The following is a 19,553-nucleotide window of genomic DNA, read 5'->3' on the forward strand; positions in this document are numbered from 1 at the left end:
CGGGTATCACCCCTATGATGCAGGCCATCTAACACTGCAAAGAGAAACGCCTTGTGTTTTGCTCTAATTCTGTTATTTTTTATGGAAATATCATGGACCTCAAAAAGATTGCACAGAGAAATGCCTAATGTTTACAAGCCATGTAAGGGCTTTTGGCAGAGCATGTCGGTTCCAGGAGAGGGTGCTATTTTTTTCAGGTGATTTCCAGGCCATCTGGCACTTCTGAGTTCTGAACCAAGGATTTTTCCTAACGAAACTTCCTTTCAAGTTTCAATACAATAATGGAGCTCTCGGTTTTCTGTCATTTACAGTATTGAGAGTATTGGCAATGAACTGGCCAAATGTCAATACAAGTCCAAACTTTAGTTAGATGTGAGAAAAAACTTCTATATTGGACTAGCCAATAGTCCAAAGCTTAAGACTCGATGAATAGTAAATCTTAAATCTTCTCCAAACATGACTAGCTATTATTCACAATGGAAAGCAATATTTAATTATTTCATCACTTCCCTCTCTTTTTGAATGGTAAAACATGTATGACATGCATATTATTTCTACTAATTGATAGAGTAGACACATTATTTCTACAAAGCATGAAGATCTAAGAAATATATAAATTGCATTTGTAAAAAAAAAAATAAAAAAAATGAAAAATATTATATTATATTATTATTTTAACTTTATAATGACTAGTCTAATGTGGAATCACCTAATCAAAAGTTGATATTATAGCAAAAAATTAAGATTTTAGCCAAACTTTAGACTTAGTAATGGCTAGACTATTGCCAATGCTATGAGAAAGCCACCAGAAGACATTCTGAAAGCACAATTTGTACCTCTGGCGCAAGTTTAAAGATGGCACAGACAAAAAAAAAAATGTCTAATCAAATTTAAGCATGAATAGTTACCAAAATTTAAGCATGAATGGTTACTTGAAGAATATATAAATTAACCCCTCATCGCTATAAGCAACTTCCCTGGACTCATTTTGGGAAAACATAAATGGAAAGAAAACTAGAGATTCTTAACTATTTTTGCAGCGCGGGGTTTCACAAGGGGGAGGAGGTACGCCAAACACCCAATCAAGAACATTCAAGTATTTTGATCGAAATACTTCCCTTTCCTGAGAATAGCAGTGCATTATGATGGCAGTTGATAAGCTGAATATCACCACATCAGCTCTCTTCAAGTTCTTCGACTGTGGCAGATATCCGGCTTCAGCCATGCATGTGAAGAAGCTCTCAATAGCCCGTGCTAGGCAGTAGAGTGATATCTCCATTCGCCTGCTTTTCTTCTCAATGGCCAATGCCAGGCCAGTTGGGAACTGCACAAGAGCACAAGGATTAGAAGTAACGCAAAAGCATACAACTTGTTATTATTAAAATGGTGAGGGTTAGTCCTGTACTGTTCCCATTGCCACCATTGGAATGTTACATCTCTTGAAAATCCTGAAGAGCAAGCAAGTCCACATCCTGGTAAAACAATAAAATTGGGATCTCTGAATATCTCAAGTTCATTATTCTCATACAGTGAACAATGCAAATGTTCGTATGAGCTAAAATGAAGATACTTTTAAAGATACATGCAATGAGTAAGTAAAAAGATTGGACCACTTCATGTAATGCAAAAGACTTGCAAAAACAACTTAGTTTGATCACTGACCAATAAGTTTTTATTGAGGCCCACCAAAACTTAGAGAAAGATGAAAGACACAAAAGGAAAAAAAGAATAGCATTTCTTTGTTGTAACAATAAGCAGAAATGCCAGAAGTTTCATGATTATTTATGTCACATTCCGTTACTTGATCGGAATCCTTTTTCAGTATTTGGAATCCTTTTGCAGTATTTAAACTTCTCTTTTTTCTCTGCATTCCTTTTTCTTTGTTAACAATAAGAATACTCATATAGCATTTCCAATCATTTATCATTTTGGAGTGACAATATACGCAAACAACCAGTTCATAACGTCATGCCATTCATGTGTTAATGTAGACATAAAATTTATAAGCCTCACATGTCACCAAATACCTTCTTGAGCTAGCAACAAACAACGTAAAAAGAAAATTTAGACCAGATTACAAACTACAATCAAAAAGTAAAAATAGAACTAAATTAATAGTATCATGACAGTGCATAAAATGATTAAAAAAAATAGTCTAACCATGCAGATGAGCAATATGCAGATAGAAACAAGCTTGATCTTGCAGTGCCAAGAAGACCTTTTCCTAATATCGTGTAAGGCCTGCAACCAATCAAACAGATTTCATGGCCAATGTTACAAGCAGAACATTAGTTCACAGCAAAAACACCCGCTATGTATATATAAAAACTTAAAGCACATTAAATCACAAAAAACAATGTCTTCTTAGCACAATCAAAAGGACCAGAGTCATCTTCAAAACTGGTTGGGTCCTGAATTCAACTTAGACTGTTAATTGAAATAAAAACAAGCCCAAAGCAGGAGAAATAAAGAAGGAGCTGAAACTGTAATTATAATGCAGAAAAAAGTTCAGAGAAAAAAGTAACTAAAAAATATTTTTGTAGTACTCGAACTTGACTTCGTCAGTCTCACAGAAAGACATCAGCTTTATATAAGACTGCTGCAGATGAGTCCATTAGGAGCTAACGGATGAATAGAAACAACTTTATATATATATATATATGTATATGAATATGAACAACTGTATAAAGATACGTAACAAACAACTGTGAATAAACTTGGTTCCATTATAGTAAGCTAAAGCAAAAATATTGTTTTAACTACGAAGGCATGCCAAGAATTTATAGTAAACTCATGCAGCCATGTAGCTAACTAGCATGTTAATATAAAAGTACATCTAGGAACTCTGGCAACCATATGAGCTTAGGATGTAGTCAATACAGAATAATTTTCACATGAAATGCCAACTAAACTTCAATTAGAACATTCTATAGCAATTAGAACCAGAAGACAATATAATGCATATCTTGTAGCAATTAAGCCAAGAAAGTAAATGATGACTTAGGAAAAATAACCAGTTGTCACCTTTTCAAGAGGCCCTGACGATGAACTATCAGTGCAGGAATCAAATATACTGGAAGATACACTGGTAATGCTCTTTTATAGGCTTGAAGGAAAAAAGAAAGAACATGTGAACTGCATGACTGATTTGCATGTATAATCTGCAACCAGCTAAACACATAAATATAAGTAGTATGCATAAAATGCGAGCAAAGTAGACTATAGCAATGAGAAACAAACTTAAAAGTGAAAAGTAAATATATGTCATTCTACGTTATATACCCCTTGAAGAGGATCTGCACGCTAAATGGATGGTGCAGAAACATCAAAGTAAAAATAATAATAAAGCAAAATGACATATTTCACATTCAAAGGCCACAGTTATCAGGAAATTTGCATAATACATTGTGCGGGAGAATATAGAATAAATCTACTCAACCCCCGGTCTGCGGATCACACACCACACTCCTCACGTGGCGAATCCGGTTCATCACCCACGTCACGGTTCTTCTCCGAGCTTCCCTCGTACTGACGCCCCTCACCCCAGCCTTCGATTTCCTCTTCTCCCTCGTCGGCCTCACCCCAACGCTCTTTTCTCCTTCTTCTCCCTCACCCCCAGATCCTCAACGAACTCTCAAACTCAAACCCTCTCCCATCACCTTGATGCCCCTCACCCCAGATCTCAGACCCAGACTCTTCTCCCTCACCCCTTACCCCAACGCCACAGAGAAACCCAAACGACGCAGAGAATCCAGATTCCCAGATCTGCTGTTCACTTCACAGTAACATTGATTACGTGAGGGTTTTTTTTTTGTTGATTTTGAGTAAATTTTTTGTGTAGGAATATCAAGCATTAGAATGTATGGTTCTAAATGATTCTGTTAAGAGTAATGCTAGAGAGAAGCCACTGTAGCAGTGCACACTTTGCACTCACTACATGATTACTTTTAGTTCTCTACTTTTTTATTTTAGACTTGGGAGATGTGTGGTCTAGATGATGCCACATCATGTGTGCAAAATGGTTGCTCTCAACAATGGCTTCTATCTATATTTATTCTTCTGTTAATATCCCAAACGATGAAAAAATGGAAAGGGTACTACCTGTTAATATCTAATGTTAACTTTTGTTAATATCCTAGACGATGAAAAAACGTTTTAATGCGGTTTGGTTCATCATCTGTTAATAACCCAGACGAGCAGTGAAAAGAGGAAATCTTGTCGACGAAGCCTTGCGGAAGTGATTTGTCACATGTGGTGAGAAGAGATCCGGATTTGAGCGGTGAGAAGAGAACGTGGGCTATGCAAGGATTTATGGAGAGAGATGGATTTATGGAAAGGTTTGGCTTGTGCGCCTTACGGAAGGGATTCAAGCTGGGTGGGAGAAAAGCGAACGCTGGGTGAAGGGGGAATGCAAGGGATGGGGGAAATGCAGATTCTTGGTTTTAATTTTCAACCTTTTACTAAAAAAATAAAAAAATTCCACGTCACCTGGTGTGTGGAGCTACAGTGCAGAAGTTGTATAGAAGGACTCGAGAATATATATCCCCCCCCTCCCCCTCCATTTGACGAATCCAGTCCACTCAATCTAAGTATTTGGGAGGTCCAATTTCAAACTACTGTTGCAAGTACATCTATGCATTTTGAATGATCAAGCAAAAATAATAATAAAGCAAAATGACATATTTCATATTCGAAGGTCCCAGTTGTCAGGAAATTTGCATAATACATTGGGTGGGAGAATAAATATCTCCACCCGCCCCCCGCCATTTGAAGAATCCTATCTACTCAATCTATGTATTTGGGAGTTCCTTCTCTCTCTCTCTCTCTCCTTATGTCGAGGAACCTCTCTAAGGCAGGGCCCTTTGGACTCACCCCTACAGAGTAAACCCCAGTCCCGTGCACCGCACCCTCAAAAGTTTTCCTACACGAAACTGGTTAAATCGCTGGCTTTTCACCAGGGGTGTGGCCCCAAATGATTGTTTGCACCCATGAGGTGTTAAACCTTGGACCTTGAAGGGAGTAATACCCAAAGACCAAGGCCTTCACCACTTGGGCCAATCCCTTGGGGTTTGGGAACTCCAATTTCAACTACTTTTGCAAGTACATCTATGCATTTTGAATGATCAATCATCCATTTTTCTGAAAGCCAGATTAATTGAGAATAATATCATTAAAATGCCACACAGGATTGAACTGGAGTGCTAGGAGTGAGAACTTAAAACACAATATTACAAATAAAGTTAGGAGTCATTTACCAAAATAGGAAAGTAAAGGAACTTTAGCCTTAGATTGTGCATCATTTGTAGAATGTTGAGCACCCAATTTTTATCACATTGTCCAATTGAGTACTGAATGGTGTATCCATGTACAAAAATGCATGATATGGTCACTTAATAAAATAAAAATATACAATAAACCTGGGACATACCGAGCAGGGAACCTTCATTTTTGGATCTAGTTTGATGTCTGTGCCCATGGCCTTGAAATATTTCTCAATTTCCTCCAAGTTCGTCAAAGGCATGCCACTTGCAATCTGTTTCACACCTTCGAGGATAATGGAATCCTTTCCACCATGTTTGTTGAGAAAGGACTTGTATGATGGAGGCAGACTCTCTTGCTTCAATATGTAAGCAGACCTGGAAAACATAATTCTGGTTAGAATGTATAATAGGAAAAAGGAATCAACTGCCTTTTTATAAACATATCAATCAAAACAGATTTTGAAGTCAGCTATTGACCTATAAACCTATCAGAAGAATACATTTCTTCAATTTGGAAGTTTTGCATGGCCAAATTAGTCCACCGTGTATTTTTTTGCCCAAAAAAGTAGGAACAAAAATTCCATTTATCATAACTATAATTTGACAATCTAAAACCCTAAACACTGCCTCACTATGATTTAATACATCTAAAACCAAATGGGGAATGGTATAAATATCTTAGATGATCCCTTCTTTCCCTCTCTCTTATGAAATCAAAGTTTCTTAATTCAAGACTTGAAAAGTGTCTTTCACCTTTGTTTGTCCTCTCTCTTGCAACATATAATTGTTGACCATCAAATGTTGTGAGTTGAACATGGCACCCAACACTCGTCGGACATAGCTTCATAATTTTCATATTCAAGCAGATAGTTACTAGCTACAAGTCCAAGTAGGCATGGAAGTTGTTTGAGCTTAACGGGATAGCACGACACCCAACATATTTACCAGTTAAGCCACTTGGAATGTCAAATTTAATATAGCTCATTCAATATTGGGTATAAAGTAATTCAGCATATTATTATTTTTTTTTTATAAGTAAATAAGTAGCTTTATTGAATAGAATGAAACTAGGCAATGCCCAAGTATACAGGAAGTATACAAAGTGAGACACCTAATTACGTTCTAGTGAACTGAAAAGAAGATAGAAACTCATGGACATTCCCACCCTTCAATACAATAGCAGAAAACCACTGTAAAAGAGAGATTATAAAAAAAAATTCAAATTTCCCCCACTGCACGCTCCTTGTTTGATAAACACCTATCATTCATTTCCGACCATAGACACCACATTAAGCACAAAGGTATTATACGCCACGCTGCTACCAATTGTGCACTGATATGCCTCCTGTTCCAGCACGCTAGTAATTCCACCACACTCTTAGGCATTACCCAACTCAGTCAGGCTCTATCAAGGATACCAGCCCATAATTCCCCCACCACCTCACAATGTAAAAGCAAGTGATCTATCGATTCTCCATTCCTTTTGCATATGTAGCACCACTCCATGACCACCATACCCCGCTTCCTTAAATTATCAACCGTCAAAATCTTTCCAAGTGCAGCTGTCCAAATAAGAAACGCAACTTTAGACGGAATTAGTGCCTTCCAAATACTCTTCCACGGGAAGAAAGTGGGCTGTTATACTGTCAAAGCCTTGTAAAAGGATTTAACAGTAAACTTTTTTCTCCTCGTGTGAATCCACAACATACGGTCACCCCCATTTCCTCCTACCTTTACTGAATACAAGTAACTATAAAAGGTTGTCATCTCATCAAGTTCCCAATCCTGAGCATTTCTAATAAAAAAGACATTCCAAGTTACCGTCCCATTGGCACAACACAGCAAATCTGAAACTGCCGCTTGCTGATTTCCAGCCATGTTAAATGTGACTGGAAAGACAATGGAAAGAGGGCACTCCCCACTCCAAGCATCGAACCAAAAGCGGAGTCTTGCTCCATCACTTACTTCAAACCTTAAATGTTTTTCAAAAGTGTTTCATCCCTTTCTAATAAATTTCCATTGGCTTACTTCATATGACCCCCTACCCTCCTTAGAACACCAGCCCCCCTACTCACTACCATACTTGTGTTCAATTACCTCTCTCCACAACGAGTTCCCTTCCATTTGATACCTCCACAACCACTTACCAAGAATGGCCTTGTTGAAGATGCTCAAGTTTCACACCCCTAATCCCCCATTCACAATCTGACAGCACACCTTTTGCCAACTTACAAGGTGAAATTTGATTTCCTCCCCCATGCCACCCCACAAGAAAGCTCTAAACAACTTTTCAATACGGTTAGCCACTCCCACCAGTAATGGAAAGAGGGAAAGATAGTAAGTAGGAAGATTGGAAAGTGTACTTTTAATAAGTGTTAACCTCCCCCTTTTGATAGATATAGCCACTTCCACCCCGATAATCTTTTCTCAATCTTCTCTACCACCCCATCCCAAATACTCTTGCTTTAAATGGCGCCCCCAAGGGGAGTTCAAGATATTTCTTAGGAAGTGAAGCAATTTTACAGCCCAACAACTCTGCTAGAGAAGCAATATTAATCACAACCCCCACCGGTACCAATTTTGACTTCCCCAAGTTTACCTTAAGTCCTAAAACAGCTTCAAAACATAACAAAACTACCCTTAGAGTTTGAATCTGGTCGCTAACAACATCACAGAAGATAAGCGTATCATCCGCAAATAATAAGTGAGAAATAGAACTGACACCATTACTGTTGTTGCCCACCGAAAAACCAGCAATAAATCCCCTCATAACGGCAGCCTCCACCATGCAACTCAAAGCCTTCATTACTAAAACAAAGAGAAATAGTGATAGTGGATCCCCTCGTCGCAAACCCCTCGAAGGCTGAAAAAAACCACAAGATTTTCCATTGACTAAGACCGAAAACTGAGTTGTCGAAACACAATATTTAATCCATTCGCACCACCAATCAAACATCTACATAGGTATTTTCAAATAGTTGTTGGACATACTTTATCAGCCAAGTAAAGATCATAATTGCCGTGTTATTCTCAGCTGGAATATCAGCTGATAAATCTTCTGAAAAGATCGCAAGGTCTTGCAAACTTTATACAGTTTGTAGTAGCATTATACCTCACAATACACCGCCAGAAATATATGCAGAAAACAACCTAATATGAAAACATATCGAAATCTTAAAAGCTAAAAAAACTGCAAATCTGCTATACATTTAATGGAAAATGATTTTGGCAGTAAGGATACATACAAAATTTGTGAAGAGGAGAGACACATGAGGAATATGTCACCATGCGACCACGTCAGAGGTTTACAAATTTGCCAGAACCGCTTGCTTTTTATCCCGCATCGTGAGGCCAAGACGGCAGCGCGCAGAAGTATGTACATCGCCAAGCTCGTATGCTGTGTGTTTAACCCTGTCAGCAGCATTGAAGGCCCTGCCACTGCCCCCGCTACCAGAGCCCTCCATCGCGCAGTCCTGAACTAGAGTTACAACAGTCCACCCATCAAATACGAGCACCAAAGCTGATAAGTTTATTAAACAAAGATGTCTCAAATTCAAACAATTTAGAGAGCAAAAACTACCAAATAGAAGATATAAGACATGCCTACGATGACCACCAAAAGAACCAATAATCTCATCCACAGAGACGAATGTACCCGAAAAAGTGCCAAGAAAGAGACCGTATCTCAAGGTCTCCTTCACAGCCATTATAGTTGCTTCACTATTCGTAATCACACTCTCTTTCCTGAACCCGAAAAAGAACTAAATAAATATTAAATAAAAAGTAAGAATAAACTCATAAAAAAGGATAATTAAAAAAAATACAGAAGATTTGATATTCAACGAATCTCACCTGAGAGAGGTTAGAACCTTTCGTCGCCTCAATCGAGCAAGGATCGAGAAGAGAGCAAGGCCACCTTTAAGACCAGCTCCGATTGCGAAGCCCTTAGCGGAAGCAATGAAAATCCTCCGTAGCTTCTCCGAGTCCGTCAACAGAATCGAATCCAATGCGGGCGAAGAATATGAATATGAAGACGACCTATCAGATTTTCCGCAATGCTGGCAGTTCGGATCACTGGATCGGTCGTGATCGCCGTGAAAACAACAATTCTCTCCGTCAAAGCACGCGCAGCGGCGGGAGGTTTCTTCACCGGGCGGCTGCATGCTGGCGGATCAGGGAAAATCGAGGGGTCTGGATTTGTAACCGATAAAACTTGGTGGGAACTTTTGAAAGCGGAAGGGAAAAGACGGAAAGTGAGAAGAAGGGGCGTTTGAGTTTATAGATAGGTCGAGTGAATAACGTACGGATCGTGTGAAAGGCTCGGCTATCAATTCCTATTTGTGGGGTTGAAAGAAAGGCAGTTTTCCATTTCGCCAAGAACAGTGTGTGGTTTATATTAATATGAGTCATATGACATAATAATCAAGCCCGTGAAATAATTAATTTGCTTAATTTTGTTTAGAACATAGTTTTTAAGCTCATATATTAAATGTATCAAGTTATATATTTAGATGAGATCATTTATTTTTTGGATCTTCAAAATATTATAATCGAAAGAATAAAAATTAAGGGCAGGTTTAGTACATTGAATGATTAATCCATTGGAAAAATTAATAATGGTTCTTGAAAACCAAAGATACGATCATATTATTTTATTTTATTATAGAATAGGTATACGTAGATATAACATTTGAGTTTCACTGTGTTTAATACCAGGATCCACATCGTTCACGACCAATACTTTAATGTTACGAAATTTACGTATTATGTCTATCTTTATTCAAATTGTAGAAAATTCTAGGTCAAAAAATTGTAAGTGTATTCCAAGAATATGTGCGATATATGTATTAAAAACTCATGTTTCTTGAAACAGGAGTACAAAATGTCTATAAAGGATTATCTAATCTTATCTCATTTCATCATTACAATTTTTTTAAATTCTCACACAAAATATAATAAACAATTCAACCTTTCCAAATACCAAAACAATAATAATATTAAAAAATAATATTTTATTTAATTTTCAACTTTCATCTAAAATCATCTCATTATTCAAACCCCACCTATATTTATCTACCACATTACTCCGATATATTTTTAGGGTGCTCGAAATACCAAGACTTGGGGGCGGGGCTTGGTTGGTGGTGGTTGGAAGATACGTTGTCGAAGATAAATTCTACTTATCATCCCCTACACCACATATAATTTGATTTGTCATTTTTATCTTTCTATTTAAAGACACATTGATGTGTAAATATGTGCATTTAAATAAAAATATAAAAATGACAAATCACACATTGATATTTGGTGGTGTGGAAATGACAAGTAGCATTTTTCGCTGCAGTCGAATCAATTTCGGCTGACCAGGCAAATCTACAATCGATCAAACACATGCCCTGAGTTAAGGCGATTTATTATTTCCATCTCAAGGTAAGGCTACAAGCGATAAAAACAAAGAGGAAGTAGTTGCGGAGTGGGTGAACGTCACACTCAGAGAATAATAAAGAGTTTCACCAAGCAATGCATGCTACGAGCAATCAGGAAATGGGATGGTTTCCTGTTTATGGGAGATCCAAAATGGCTGTTTTCACTCCTCTTGGTTTTCAACCAATATAAAACAGTAAGTTCCAAATACAGAGTCTGAATCACTTAATGGGATACATGAGGTCTAGATCATAATCGTGGAGTAAAACCAACTAAACCAAGTAAGAGCCACATCAGGTTTAAATCAAACTCGTATCAACACCAACAAAATGGCAAGTTAACTAACAGACTGCAGTGGCAGAGTCAAGAAGAACGAGAGTTTAGAGGGTTTTGAGTTTCCTCTGGTCTCTTCTGCACCTAATTCTCAAATGAAGGTAACCGGCAATAGAGGATAAGGCTGTCACCAGATCTAATCTTGTGCAAGTTAGCCAGATCTAGTTACATGTACCTAACTACTAAATCGGTGTTTGACGGAATTCAATTTAATTGCATTTATTAACACAATCCTAGTCGCAAAATGGTAACACAATACAATTTCTGCCAAGTGGGCATGGTGTACATTTTCTGATTTGGTTGCTCTTGGTCATCTCGAAAATATATGTATTAAGCAAATGAGATAATATGCTTAAAGCCTAAAACATGCCCAATCTAATAAGAACTTTACTGATCAAATTACGTTTCTTACTGTATGAAAGTCACAATTGGGCAGTGACCTAGGCATTAGATTATATGAAAGACTGACTTATTGAAAAAGAAAGAAAGAAAAAATAGTAAGTTGTAGGGCTTAGAACAGGAGAATGTCGACGCATCTTGGAAGTTATTTTATTTTTTATTTTTGATAAGTAATTGTTGCATTACTCTAAATATCTTGGAAGATATTTTATTTCCATCTTGCAATTCAATAAGAACACAGAATAAATAGATGTAGCCGTGTGGTGAGGACAGAGCAAAGTAGCTTCTGCCTTGAAGAAGTGAACATCAATGGGGGAAAGTATGGCATACCAATCTAAATTATATCCGTTGGAGTCGCTGTACAATCTCCAACAAATTCTACTAGAGGATCCATCATTTCTTGTTCATTCCACTTTGAGAACAATCTTCATGAATTCATAGACGAAGTAACTTATTGAAGCTGAAGGAAGTACCTGAATATGCACAACATCAATATTAAAAGAAAAAAAAAATCAAGAAACCTTGTTAGCAAGAAATTTAAAAGAAAAGGTGATCCTGAAAAGGAACATGAAGAAATAAACTTTGATAAATCATTATTAAAATATCAAAATTAAAATAAGCACACCGTACAACTGAATACATAAATTGAAGCCAAATAAGCGCATAAAACTCTTAAAAATGGTTGAGTCAGTAATAAATGATAAGCCGGTTGCTTTATAGGCAGCCACGTTTGACGACAAAGCCAATTGACCACTGTAGGGCAGGGCCACACATCTTCACAGAGGAAATAACTGAACGTGATATAACACAGCAGGGAGGGAAAAGACAAAAGGACATGGAAGAGAGACCAGCTGAAGGAGCAAAGCCACCTTATAATCCCTTTGTTCGTGTTTATGTAAGATGAAATGGTGTAATGTATTTTCAGACCTGAGATCTAAAGAAATAACTTCCAGAGCCAATATCCCCAGAAGATTCCAGAAGGTCTATAATGATCAGAGTTTTTTAATTTTCATAAAAATAACCAAAGAAAACCTATGAAATTAAAAGCATTGCACAGATCAACAGCCAGAGTCTTTAGAGTAGATCAAGATTTTTGCATTACGTGCCTGTAGCAAACTAGGAATAAGTCCTGCATACAGAGCCGGGATTCCTCCTTGCTCAACTATCTTGACGCAAGTTGCCAAAGCACCCAATTTAGTTGCTCGGACTTGCAATTGAAGCTGTCTCCTCACAACTTCAAATGGATAAGTAGCTGCTTCTGCACAAGCACCAGCAATAGCCCCATATAATAATGTCCTAATCGGTCCCAACTCAAGCTGGTCTAAAGCACTCAGTTCCTGCCCCTGCTGGCTCATATTCTGAATTCTCTTCCTCCCTTCTGGTGAATGCAGATATGCTGATTTCAGTATATCATACACACCATAGAAAACAGCACCTGAAGGTGCCATACTTATAATGGAGGGTACCAAGCCCTTGTAAAGAGAGAAGAATCCTTCAGTTCGGATCATGTGACGGAAAGCACCAATAACACCACCCAAGGCTTCCCCACCTGGTGCCACCATCTTGGTCCTGATCTAAAAGACAGTGTATATATATATTGTTTAGATTTCAGATATAAATGCAGGCTTAAATCAAGCAGAAGAGTAAATTCCAAGTTGTCACATACAGTATCAAGTGGTAAACAGAGGATAGTAGCAGTAATTCCAGCAGCAGCACCAGCAAAAAACCTCTCAAAATTTGTAGTTTCTTCGTTTCCAGACAGTTTCAGCAATTGTTTTCTATATGTATCATTAGCATAAAAATTAACTGCCTTAAATGGAGCTGTACGAAGAATGTTGACAAGGTTTCCCTTCCAAAATCCTCTCAAGCCCTGAGAAGCTGCAATAGTCTTAATAAGTTCAAAAAGATCCTTTTGTTCGCCGCGAACCATATATTCCAGCTTCAGTCTCTCGAGTGGTGCAACGAAGGTCCTGAAATCAACAATATTCAACAACATTCATTTGTTTACAGAGAAATTTTGAATGATACCAAAACAACTATGTATGATTTGATCTAATTATATGTTCCTTGGTAGAAGATATTCATTAGTTTAATTCACAATGTCTCCAAATGCAAAGTAGAAAATCATCCATTTTTGAGTTATCACTCCAGGCAACCAAAAGTGGAAGAAGCACAAACCTCCTATAGGAAACCCTCACTAAGTGCCATGAACCATGCAGAACGGACATGACATGTACCACGTCACAAGTCAAGGCTATTGCACTTTTGAAATATGAGTTATCAGTGGTGCCCAGTACCAAACATTATCAGCATATTACACCATTTACACTAGTATATATACAATGTGCAAAAAAATTATCTATGTTCTAATTTTCCCTGCCTACATCAAGACAGTTGACTGGATTTTTCTAGCACATGTATAATTTGCTCACATGCCTAGCACGATGCTTTGCTTTCATATTTGAGTAAATAGCACGTAAAATATTAAAATCCAGACAAAATTGTATGTATAACTTGCTAAAGCAATATAGTTTCCATCCAGGGATGCTTGAATATAGTTCATAAGAATGCGCAATTGCAGAATAATTGATTGACTGTAGGTCCTAGGTTTGAATTCGAATATAGACTCACTTTAGACTGGTGTATTTGCCACCTAAGCATTTATTGAATTTACTAGTGTGGCTGTGGTCTAAGCATGGCTCAAATCCGGCTTGAGGCACCTGTGGCTTTGCGCCTTCTAGGGCCTTCTTGTCTGGTTCCCAACGTGTAGAGTACTACTACACCAGCTGTAAAAAAAGCTCCAATTGCCATCTACTACCTTTTTTTTTACGTGGCTTAAAAAATTGACTTATAAGAGCACTAGTAGTGAACTAGGCATCGTTAAATTTTGGCCAAACTTTAGTTAGTTTGCTTAAAAAACATCTACATCAAACTAGCTAAATCTATAATAAATTTGTCCATCATCTTCTTGGCTGGCTAAATCTAGCCAGCTCAAGTTCCTTATTCAGTGAATATAAGGCTGCGAGTATATATTTATCTATGTTTTGCCTTTTGCTGACAATGGGCTACGGGAATACTATACCACTACCAGCAGCTTGGTATATCCAAACTTGGTGGTGCAGAGTGCAATATAGGAAAAGGAAGCTAACACCAACAGAAGTAAATATTTACTTCTTTTTTTACTTTTCAAAATAAAACTTCGCTTGTTCTTCTAATACACCGAAGGGATGTTTATTTAGACGTCATTAACAGTTTAGGAAGGCCACACACGATTAGGAAGGCCAAAAAATAGGCTCTAACAGAACTACAGTTTCCTCTTGCAACACCAGAGTTACGAGTATTTTGTCAGGGTAAGAAATGTGGATGTAAGCAGAGATAGCAAAATGAGATGAAGTATAATCAACCCCAACACACACCTGGAGACCATGGCAGCTACAGCACCAGCCCATAGATGCATGGTGGTGTTCATGGCATAGCCTCCCCGTAACTTGAGCTTCGGTTTCTTTCCTTGCTCAACAACCGCATCGGCTCCCTCGAGTGTCGACGACTTCTCGGACCCCTCCTGTCCGTTTTCCCGAACAAACCCATCACTCTTCAAGCTCACCGTCAAAAACCCTACGTTCTTCTCAGGCCTAAAAGCCCCAAAAACCACGGGCTTTCGACCACGGATGCAAGAAGAAACCGAACCCGGCAAACCAACTGAAGAACTTCTGGACGAAATTGAGTTAATGAATGACGAAGGAATCGTGTGTTCGAGAAACAACCCGCCGCTAACAAATAAACTCAAATTGGAATTTATCTCACAAAGCAGATTTGTATCATAAGAATTAGATTGTTCTTGTGAGTAAGAGTTGCCAAAGCGGAGGTCCAGTCCTAGCAGCATTTTGCGAGCGAAGCAGAGTAGGGTGAGATGCTTGGGAAATCTAGGGTTTTGGATGTAGAAGACGTGAGCTTCCTAGGCTTTCTTAAGAGAGTAGCGATATGGTTGGAGGATACGAGGGAATGGGATAACAGAACTGGGAGTTGGAGCATTGGAGAAAGAAAATGGCGTATTCGGCAACTTTGCTTCCATCGCCGCGCATAGGCGCAAAGCGGAATTCCCTCCTCGACCGACTCAAAAGTCGTTTTGTTTAGTTTCTTTTTATCTCTATTTTCGTTCACCTGTTCAGAAATTTTGTACCACAGACAACAACTCCCTCGCGAGCCTTCCAAGAAGAAACAAAGGTGATCCTATATATGCCCGTTGTTGTATTTGTCCCTTCACGCTGATTTTTTTTTTTTTTTTTGACGATCCTTCCCCCTGAATTTCAAAAAACATATAAATACATTATTTTTCACAATATTTTACACAACAATATTTTAAAAAGATAGATATTTTTACAAAATACTTTATAAAACTAACATCATTTTATAAAAATGTCCTTATTTTACAACATGTGTTATAAAATATATTATAAAATATGTTGTGTGGGCATCATTACTTGAATTTGAAACCCTTGTCACACAATCGGCCTATAAATAAACATAACAGAAGGATACCGTTCAAAAACTCGAGGATTCTTTGGAAGAGTTGTGGCTTGATTGTGAATCTCATTTTCTTTTCAAATATTACTTAAATACAAATATTTTATTAATTTCTTATTTTTTATTATAATCATTACAATTTTGTCAAACTTTCAAACAAAACACAAAAAATAATTTAACATTTTCAAATTACAAAACAAAAATTATATTAAAGAAATTAGATTCTAATAATATTTTAAATTTATAATATTATTTTTATTCAACTTTTTCTCTCTCATTTTTCAAAACTCAATAAAACATCATAATTCAAACTATTTTACTATTATTTAAAAATTAACAATTTCATTAATATTTACAAATTTATCATCTCATCTCGTTCACTAAACATATTAATAATCCTATTTTATCTTTATTGTCGAAAAAGAGCAGAGTTTTCAGCAGACGGTGTTCACTACTCTTTTCTAATTATTTTATAAATTACATTAAATAGGTGATATATAGTTTTAGAATTTACTTGTAATGAAATCATATATTTGTATTTGTATTGACTTTCTGTAAAATCAGTTGTAAATTATTTATAAATTTATCATTATTCTTTAAAAAAAAAAAGGACTATTTATCATTATTTAATCATCATCATTGTATCATCCTCTTAATGTAATATCAAATGATTCAGAAACTAATTATTACCATTTATTTATCTTCATCGTATAAGAAGATGATTAGAAGATGGTAGTTAAAGACTCGAGAGGATGATAAATATCATTTTCGTTTTATTGTACGATAGTGATGTTGATTAATCCGTAATCAATTTCAAAAAATAATAAATTTATTTGTTGATGAATAATTTGATCATAGTATGCTGACGCAAAATATATGGTATTTTCTTGTCCAAAAAACTTGTAGCAAATTATTAGATATTAACCTATCAATAAGAATCCAATTAAATTATTAGGCATCTGATCATGTACACGTTAATATCATATTTCAAGGATTATATACTGTGAAATGATATTCAAATTAAAAGACCAACCCAGCTTGTTGTGACGAGTGGTTACAATTGCATAAACCCACGACAATTATTGAGTTCTCTTATAATCCAAGTAAATAAACAGGTACGTTAAATCAAGTTTTACTATTTATCTACATACATCACACATCATAATTATTTTTATTTATTTTTTTATTAATTAATTTTTTTTATTCTTCCTAAATTAATTCAGTAACAAAACTCGATAATTTCTCTTACCAAAAAATCCATATATTCTACTCAATTACCCTAAATTAATTTTTATTTTTAATTTTTAATTTTTAATTTTTAATTTTTTTCTCTTACCAAATGTGTTATATATGGATGATAAATTGAATAATTTAATTAGTTTAAGAAGAATAAAATTAAATTTAAAAAAATTAAAAATCTAAAAAATTAAAAAATTAAAAATAAATATTAATGTGTGGTGTGTGGACCGTATAATGAGTAGCACATCTCCTTCTCTGAAAGAAAGCATGCATCCATGCTACACCTGCAGGCCGTACCGTTTTACCAACTTATAAGAGGAAACAAAAAAATGGCCCACAATTTAATTGTTACTTCGATTTGATAAATAATAAATTAAGCCATATAGTTATATGGGTTGCATATGTATAGGAAACATGGAATTAATATTAGTACTGGTTACATCTTTATGGTTCGGATTCTCATGCAGGGTATTTGGAACGTTTGTGTGTACGTGCGTATCTGTGGCTGGATCATGTATTCTCATCCTGAAGAAGTTACTCTACTTCTGGCATTTATCGACGTAAATATCTACCGTCGACACTGGAATTTTGCGAGTCTTCGACAAACTCAGGAAGAGAAAGCTAGCACTTGTATATTTACACTGTTTACATATTAATTAGTTAAACTCGATCTCTCTCTCTGATCTTCTCTTAGAGCAGTCATTTCTTTCCAATAGATCAGGTGCCTCTCTAGCAAGATACTTTTCTTTTAAAGATGGATTTGAAGGCCTAACATACGTGCTTTGGTGCAGATACGTACCAAACCTTATGAAGCCAAATTAAACTATGCTTAATTTGTTTTGTACTAGCAAAAGAGGGTACACCTTCTCTTGAATAGGGTTGGAGTGCCCTGGTCTGGTGGGTGAATGAATTTGCAGTTAGGACAAGAAGGAGAGGACTTGCACAGCATGACTAACATGTGGCATCGCATGCAGACAGTTGCTACCATCTCGTGCTGATCATCCCCAATATCGAATGCCAACCACGATGGAGTACTACGCGCGGAGCCTCCCAAGCCTTTGATCTCTACTTGTGCGTTGGATTCCATGAACTGATGATGATCAGTAGTACTCGAACCAAGTGCGGGCCTGTTGATCAAATTGTCGTCGTCCGCATGGCTCTTTCTGAGCGACTCGCAGGGTAGGATACTCAACTGGAGCTCTAAGCTCATATGCTCGTCCGGACTGGCTGGCTCTGGCTCAGGGCTTCTCCTTGGATCCCTAGACGTCCTCTTATGGGTCCTCGTGTTGTAAAAGTGTATCTGACCTGACTGCATATATATATATATATATATATATATATATGAAGAATGGCGAAATAAAAGTTAACCCGGATCGTACGTATATTATTATACTACAATTCTGGCTTGAGAATGGTAAGTACCTATATGTGAATTAAGGAAGTTTTAATTAATATCGTAAGGATCGAGTATATGTCTTGAAATATTGTAAATTGAAAGATCAATATATAACTTGGCGCGCGCGTGTGTATATATATAGGGTAATACCTGGATATCTAGGCACCGTTGCCACTCTAGAGGTAATGGAGTCTCGAGGTACTGTAGCTCGATGTCAAGTATGGAATTCGTGCTTTCCCGTTTTGATCGTTTCTCGAAAAATTGTTCTTCTCGGGAACCTTCCAACTTTCTCTTCTTCGATAAGTTCTCAAACTCTTGGATCGACTTCCTTCTGTTAGGAGAAAGGACTGGTTTCAAGGAGACCATAGCTAGCTTCATTAATCCAAAAAGCTCGCTCTCTCTCTCTCTCTCTCTCTCTCTCTCTCTCGTTCACATGAGAAAGAGTAGTAGTGATGGAACGATGAGAATATTTTGCTGGTTATATAGGCTGAGTTGAAGTATAAACTGGAAGAGAGATAAATGGATGGAAGGGTGTTTGGCCGCCTTCCTATGCATGACGTGCCTCCAAGTTGGCTCTTCGTCAATTGCTTGGGCATGCAGCTCCAAGCCTGCTCTTAAATTCTAGGATGTGAAATCCTAACCAACTTTGAATGAGATCAAGCTCGGCCTACCCCTGATCTCTCTCGATCGGTCAAATTCCCAACCCCTTCCTGACTAATTAAACTGCCACCACCTGATTTTGATGCCGCCCAAAACTTGCTGATATCTATATCTATCTATCTAAATATATATATATATATATATATATATATATATATTAGGGTGAATTCGGATCGAGGCACGAGATCAGATTCCAAATTAATGGAAAGGTAAAGTTAAAAGCCGAAATCCAAAAAATCCGAAAGGCCGATTTTTGGTTTAATGAGTGGCGGTGCGGAGGGGATGGACCGGAAGAGGTAGATCAGGTGGAGGTAGAG

General features: G+C 37.0%; 3 protein-coding genes across 8 annotated transcripts; all 3 read right to left on the reverse strand.

Annotated features, from left to right (window-relative positions):
• Window positions 1-866: 866 nt before the first annotated feature.
• LOC121260832 (transmembrane protein 135 homolog) lies at window positions 867-9,605 on the reverse strand. 6 transcript variants are annotated; one of them, XM_041162868.1, is made up of 8 exons: window positions 9,114-9,605; window positions 8,865-9,005; window positions 8,507-8,734; window positions 5,429-5,636; window positions 3,025-3,161; window positions 2,161-2,241; window positions 1,406-1,472; window positions 867-1,324 (listed from the first exon to the last, which is right to left on the reverse strand). In XM_041162868.1, the coding sequence occupies exons 1-8, from the start codon at window positions 9,422-9,424 to the stop codon at window positions 1,025-1,027; spliced, it is 1,473 nt and encodes a 490-aa protein (XP_041018802.1). In that variant the 5' UTR covers window positions 9,425-9,605; the 3' UTR covers window positions 867-1,024. The 6 variants fall into 6 exon arrangements, with proteins under 6 accessions (XP_041018802.1, XP_041018805.1, XP_041018803.1 ...); XM_041162871.1 differs by having other exon boundaries at window positions 8,507-8,739; window positions 8,917-9,005; window positions 9,114-9,148; XM_041162869.1 differs by lacking the exon at window positions 8,865-9,005 and having other exon boundaries at window positions 9,114-9,604.
• A 1,938-nt stretch (window positions 9,606-11,543) lies between these two features.
• LOC121259660 (probable mitochondrial adenine nucleotide transporter BTL3) lies at window positions 11,544-15,629 on the reverse strand. Its single transcript, XM_041161325.1, has 4 exons — window positions 14,834-15,629; window positions 13,084-13,387; window positions 12,524-12,991; window positions 11,544-11,890 (listed from the first exon to the last, which is right to left on the reverse strand). The coding sequence occupies exons 1-4, from the start codon at window positions 15,298-15,300 to the stop codon at window positions 11,822-11,824; spliced, it is 1,308 nt and encodes a 435-aa protein (XP_041017259.1). The 5' UTR covers window positions 15,301-15,629; the 3' UTR covers window positions 11,544-11,821.
• Window positions 15,630-17,547: 1,918 nt separating this feature from the next.
• LOC121259661 lies at window positions 17,548-19,161 on the reverse strand. The gene is made up of 2 exons (XM_041161327.1): window positions 18,727-19,161; window positions 17,548-18,489 (listed from the first exon to the last, which is right to left on the reverse strand). Exons 1-2 carry the CDS (start codon window positions 18,952-18,954, stop codon window positions 18,025-18,027), a joined length of 693 nt encoding a protein of 230 aa, XP_041017261.1. The 5' UTR covers window positions 18,955-19,161; the 3' UTR covers window positions 17,548-18,024.
• Window positions 19,162-19,553: the final 392 nt, after the last annotated feature.

The sequence above is a fragment of the Juglans microcarpa x Juglans regia genome, chromosome 4D (genome assembly GCF_004785595.1).
Source record: "Juglans microcarpa x Juglans regia isolate MS1-56 chromosome 4D, Jm3101_v1.0, whole genome shotgun sequence".
Lineage (NCBI taxonomy): Eukaryota > Viridiplantae > Streptophyta > Magnoliopsida > Fagales > Juglandaceae > Juglans > Juglans microcarpa x Juglans regia.

Coding starts and splice junctions, on each gene's coding strand:
- LOC121260832 (XM_041162868.1), bottom strand. CDS start 9,424: ATGCAGCCGCCCGGTGAAGAAACCTCCCGCCGCTGCGCGTGCTTTGAC. Junction 1,473..2,160: donor GCATATTGCTCATCTGCATG/GTTAGACTATTT, acceptor TTGTTTTACCAG/GATGTGGACTTGCTTGCTCT. Junction 1,325..1,405: donor CAATGGTGGCAATGGGAACA/GTACAGGACTAA, acceptor GCTCTTGTGCAG/TTCCCAACTGGCCTGGCATT.
- LOC121259660 (XM_041161325.1), bottom strand. CDS start 15,300: ATGCTGCTAGGACTGGACCTCCGCTTTGGCAACTCTTACTCACAAGAA. Junction 13,388..14,833: donor GTAGCTGCCATGGTCTCCAG/GTGTGTGTTGGG, acceptor TGTTGATTTCAG/GACCTTCGTTGCACCACTCG. Junction 12,992..13,083: donor TCTGTTTACCACTTGATACT/GTATGTGACAAC, acceptor ACTGTCTTTTAG/ATCAGGACCAAGATGGTGGC.
- LOC121259661 (XM_041161327.1), bottom strand. CDS start 18,954: ATGAAGCTAGCTATGGTCTCCTTGAAACCAGTCCTTTCTCCTAACAGA. Junction 18,490..18,726: donor AACGGTGCCTAGATATCCAG/GTATTACCCTAT, acceptor ATATATATGCAG/TCAGGTCAGATACACTTTTA.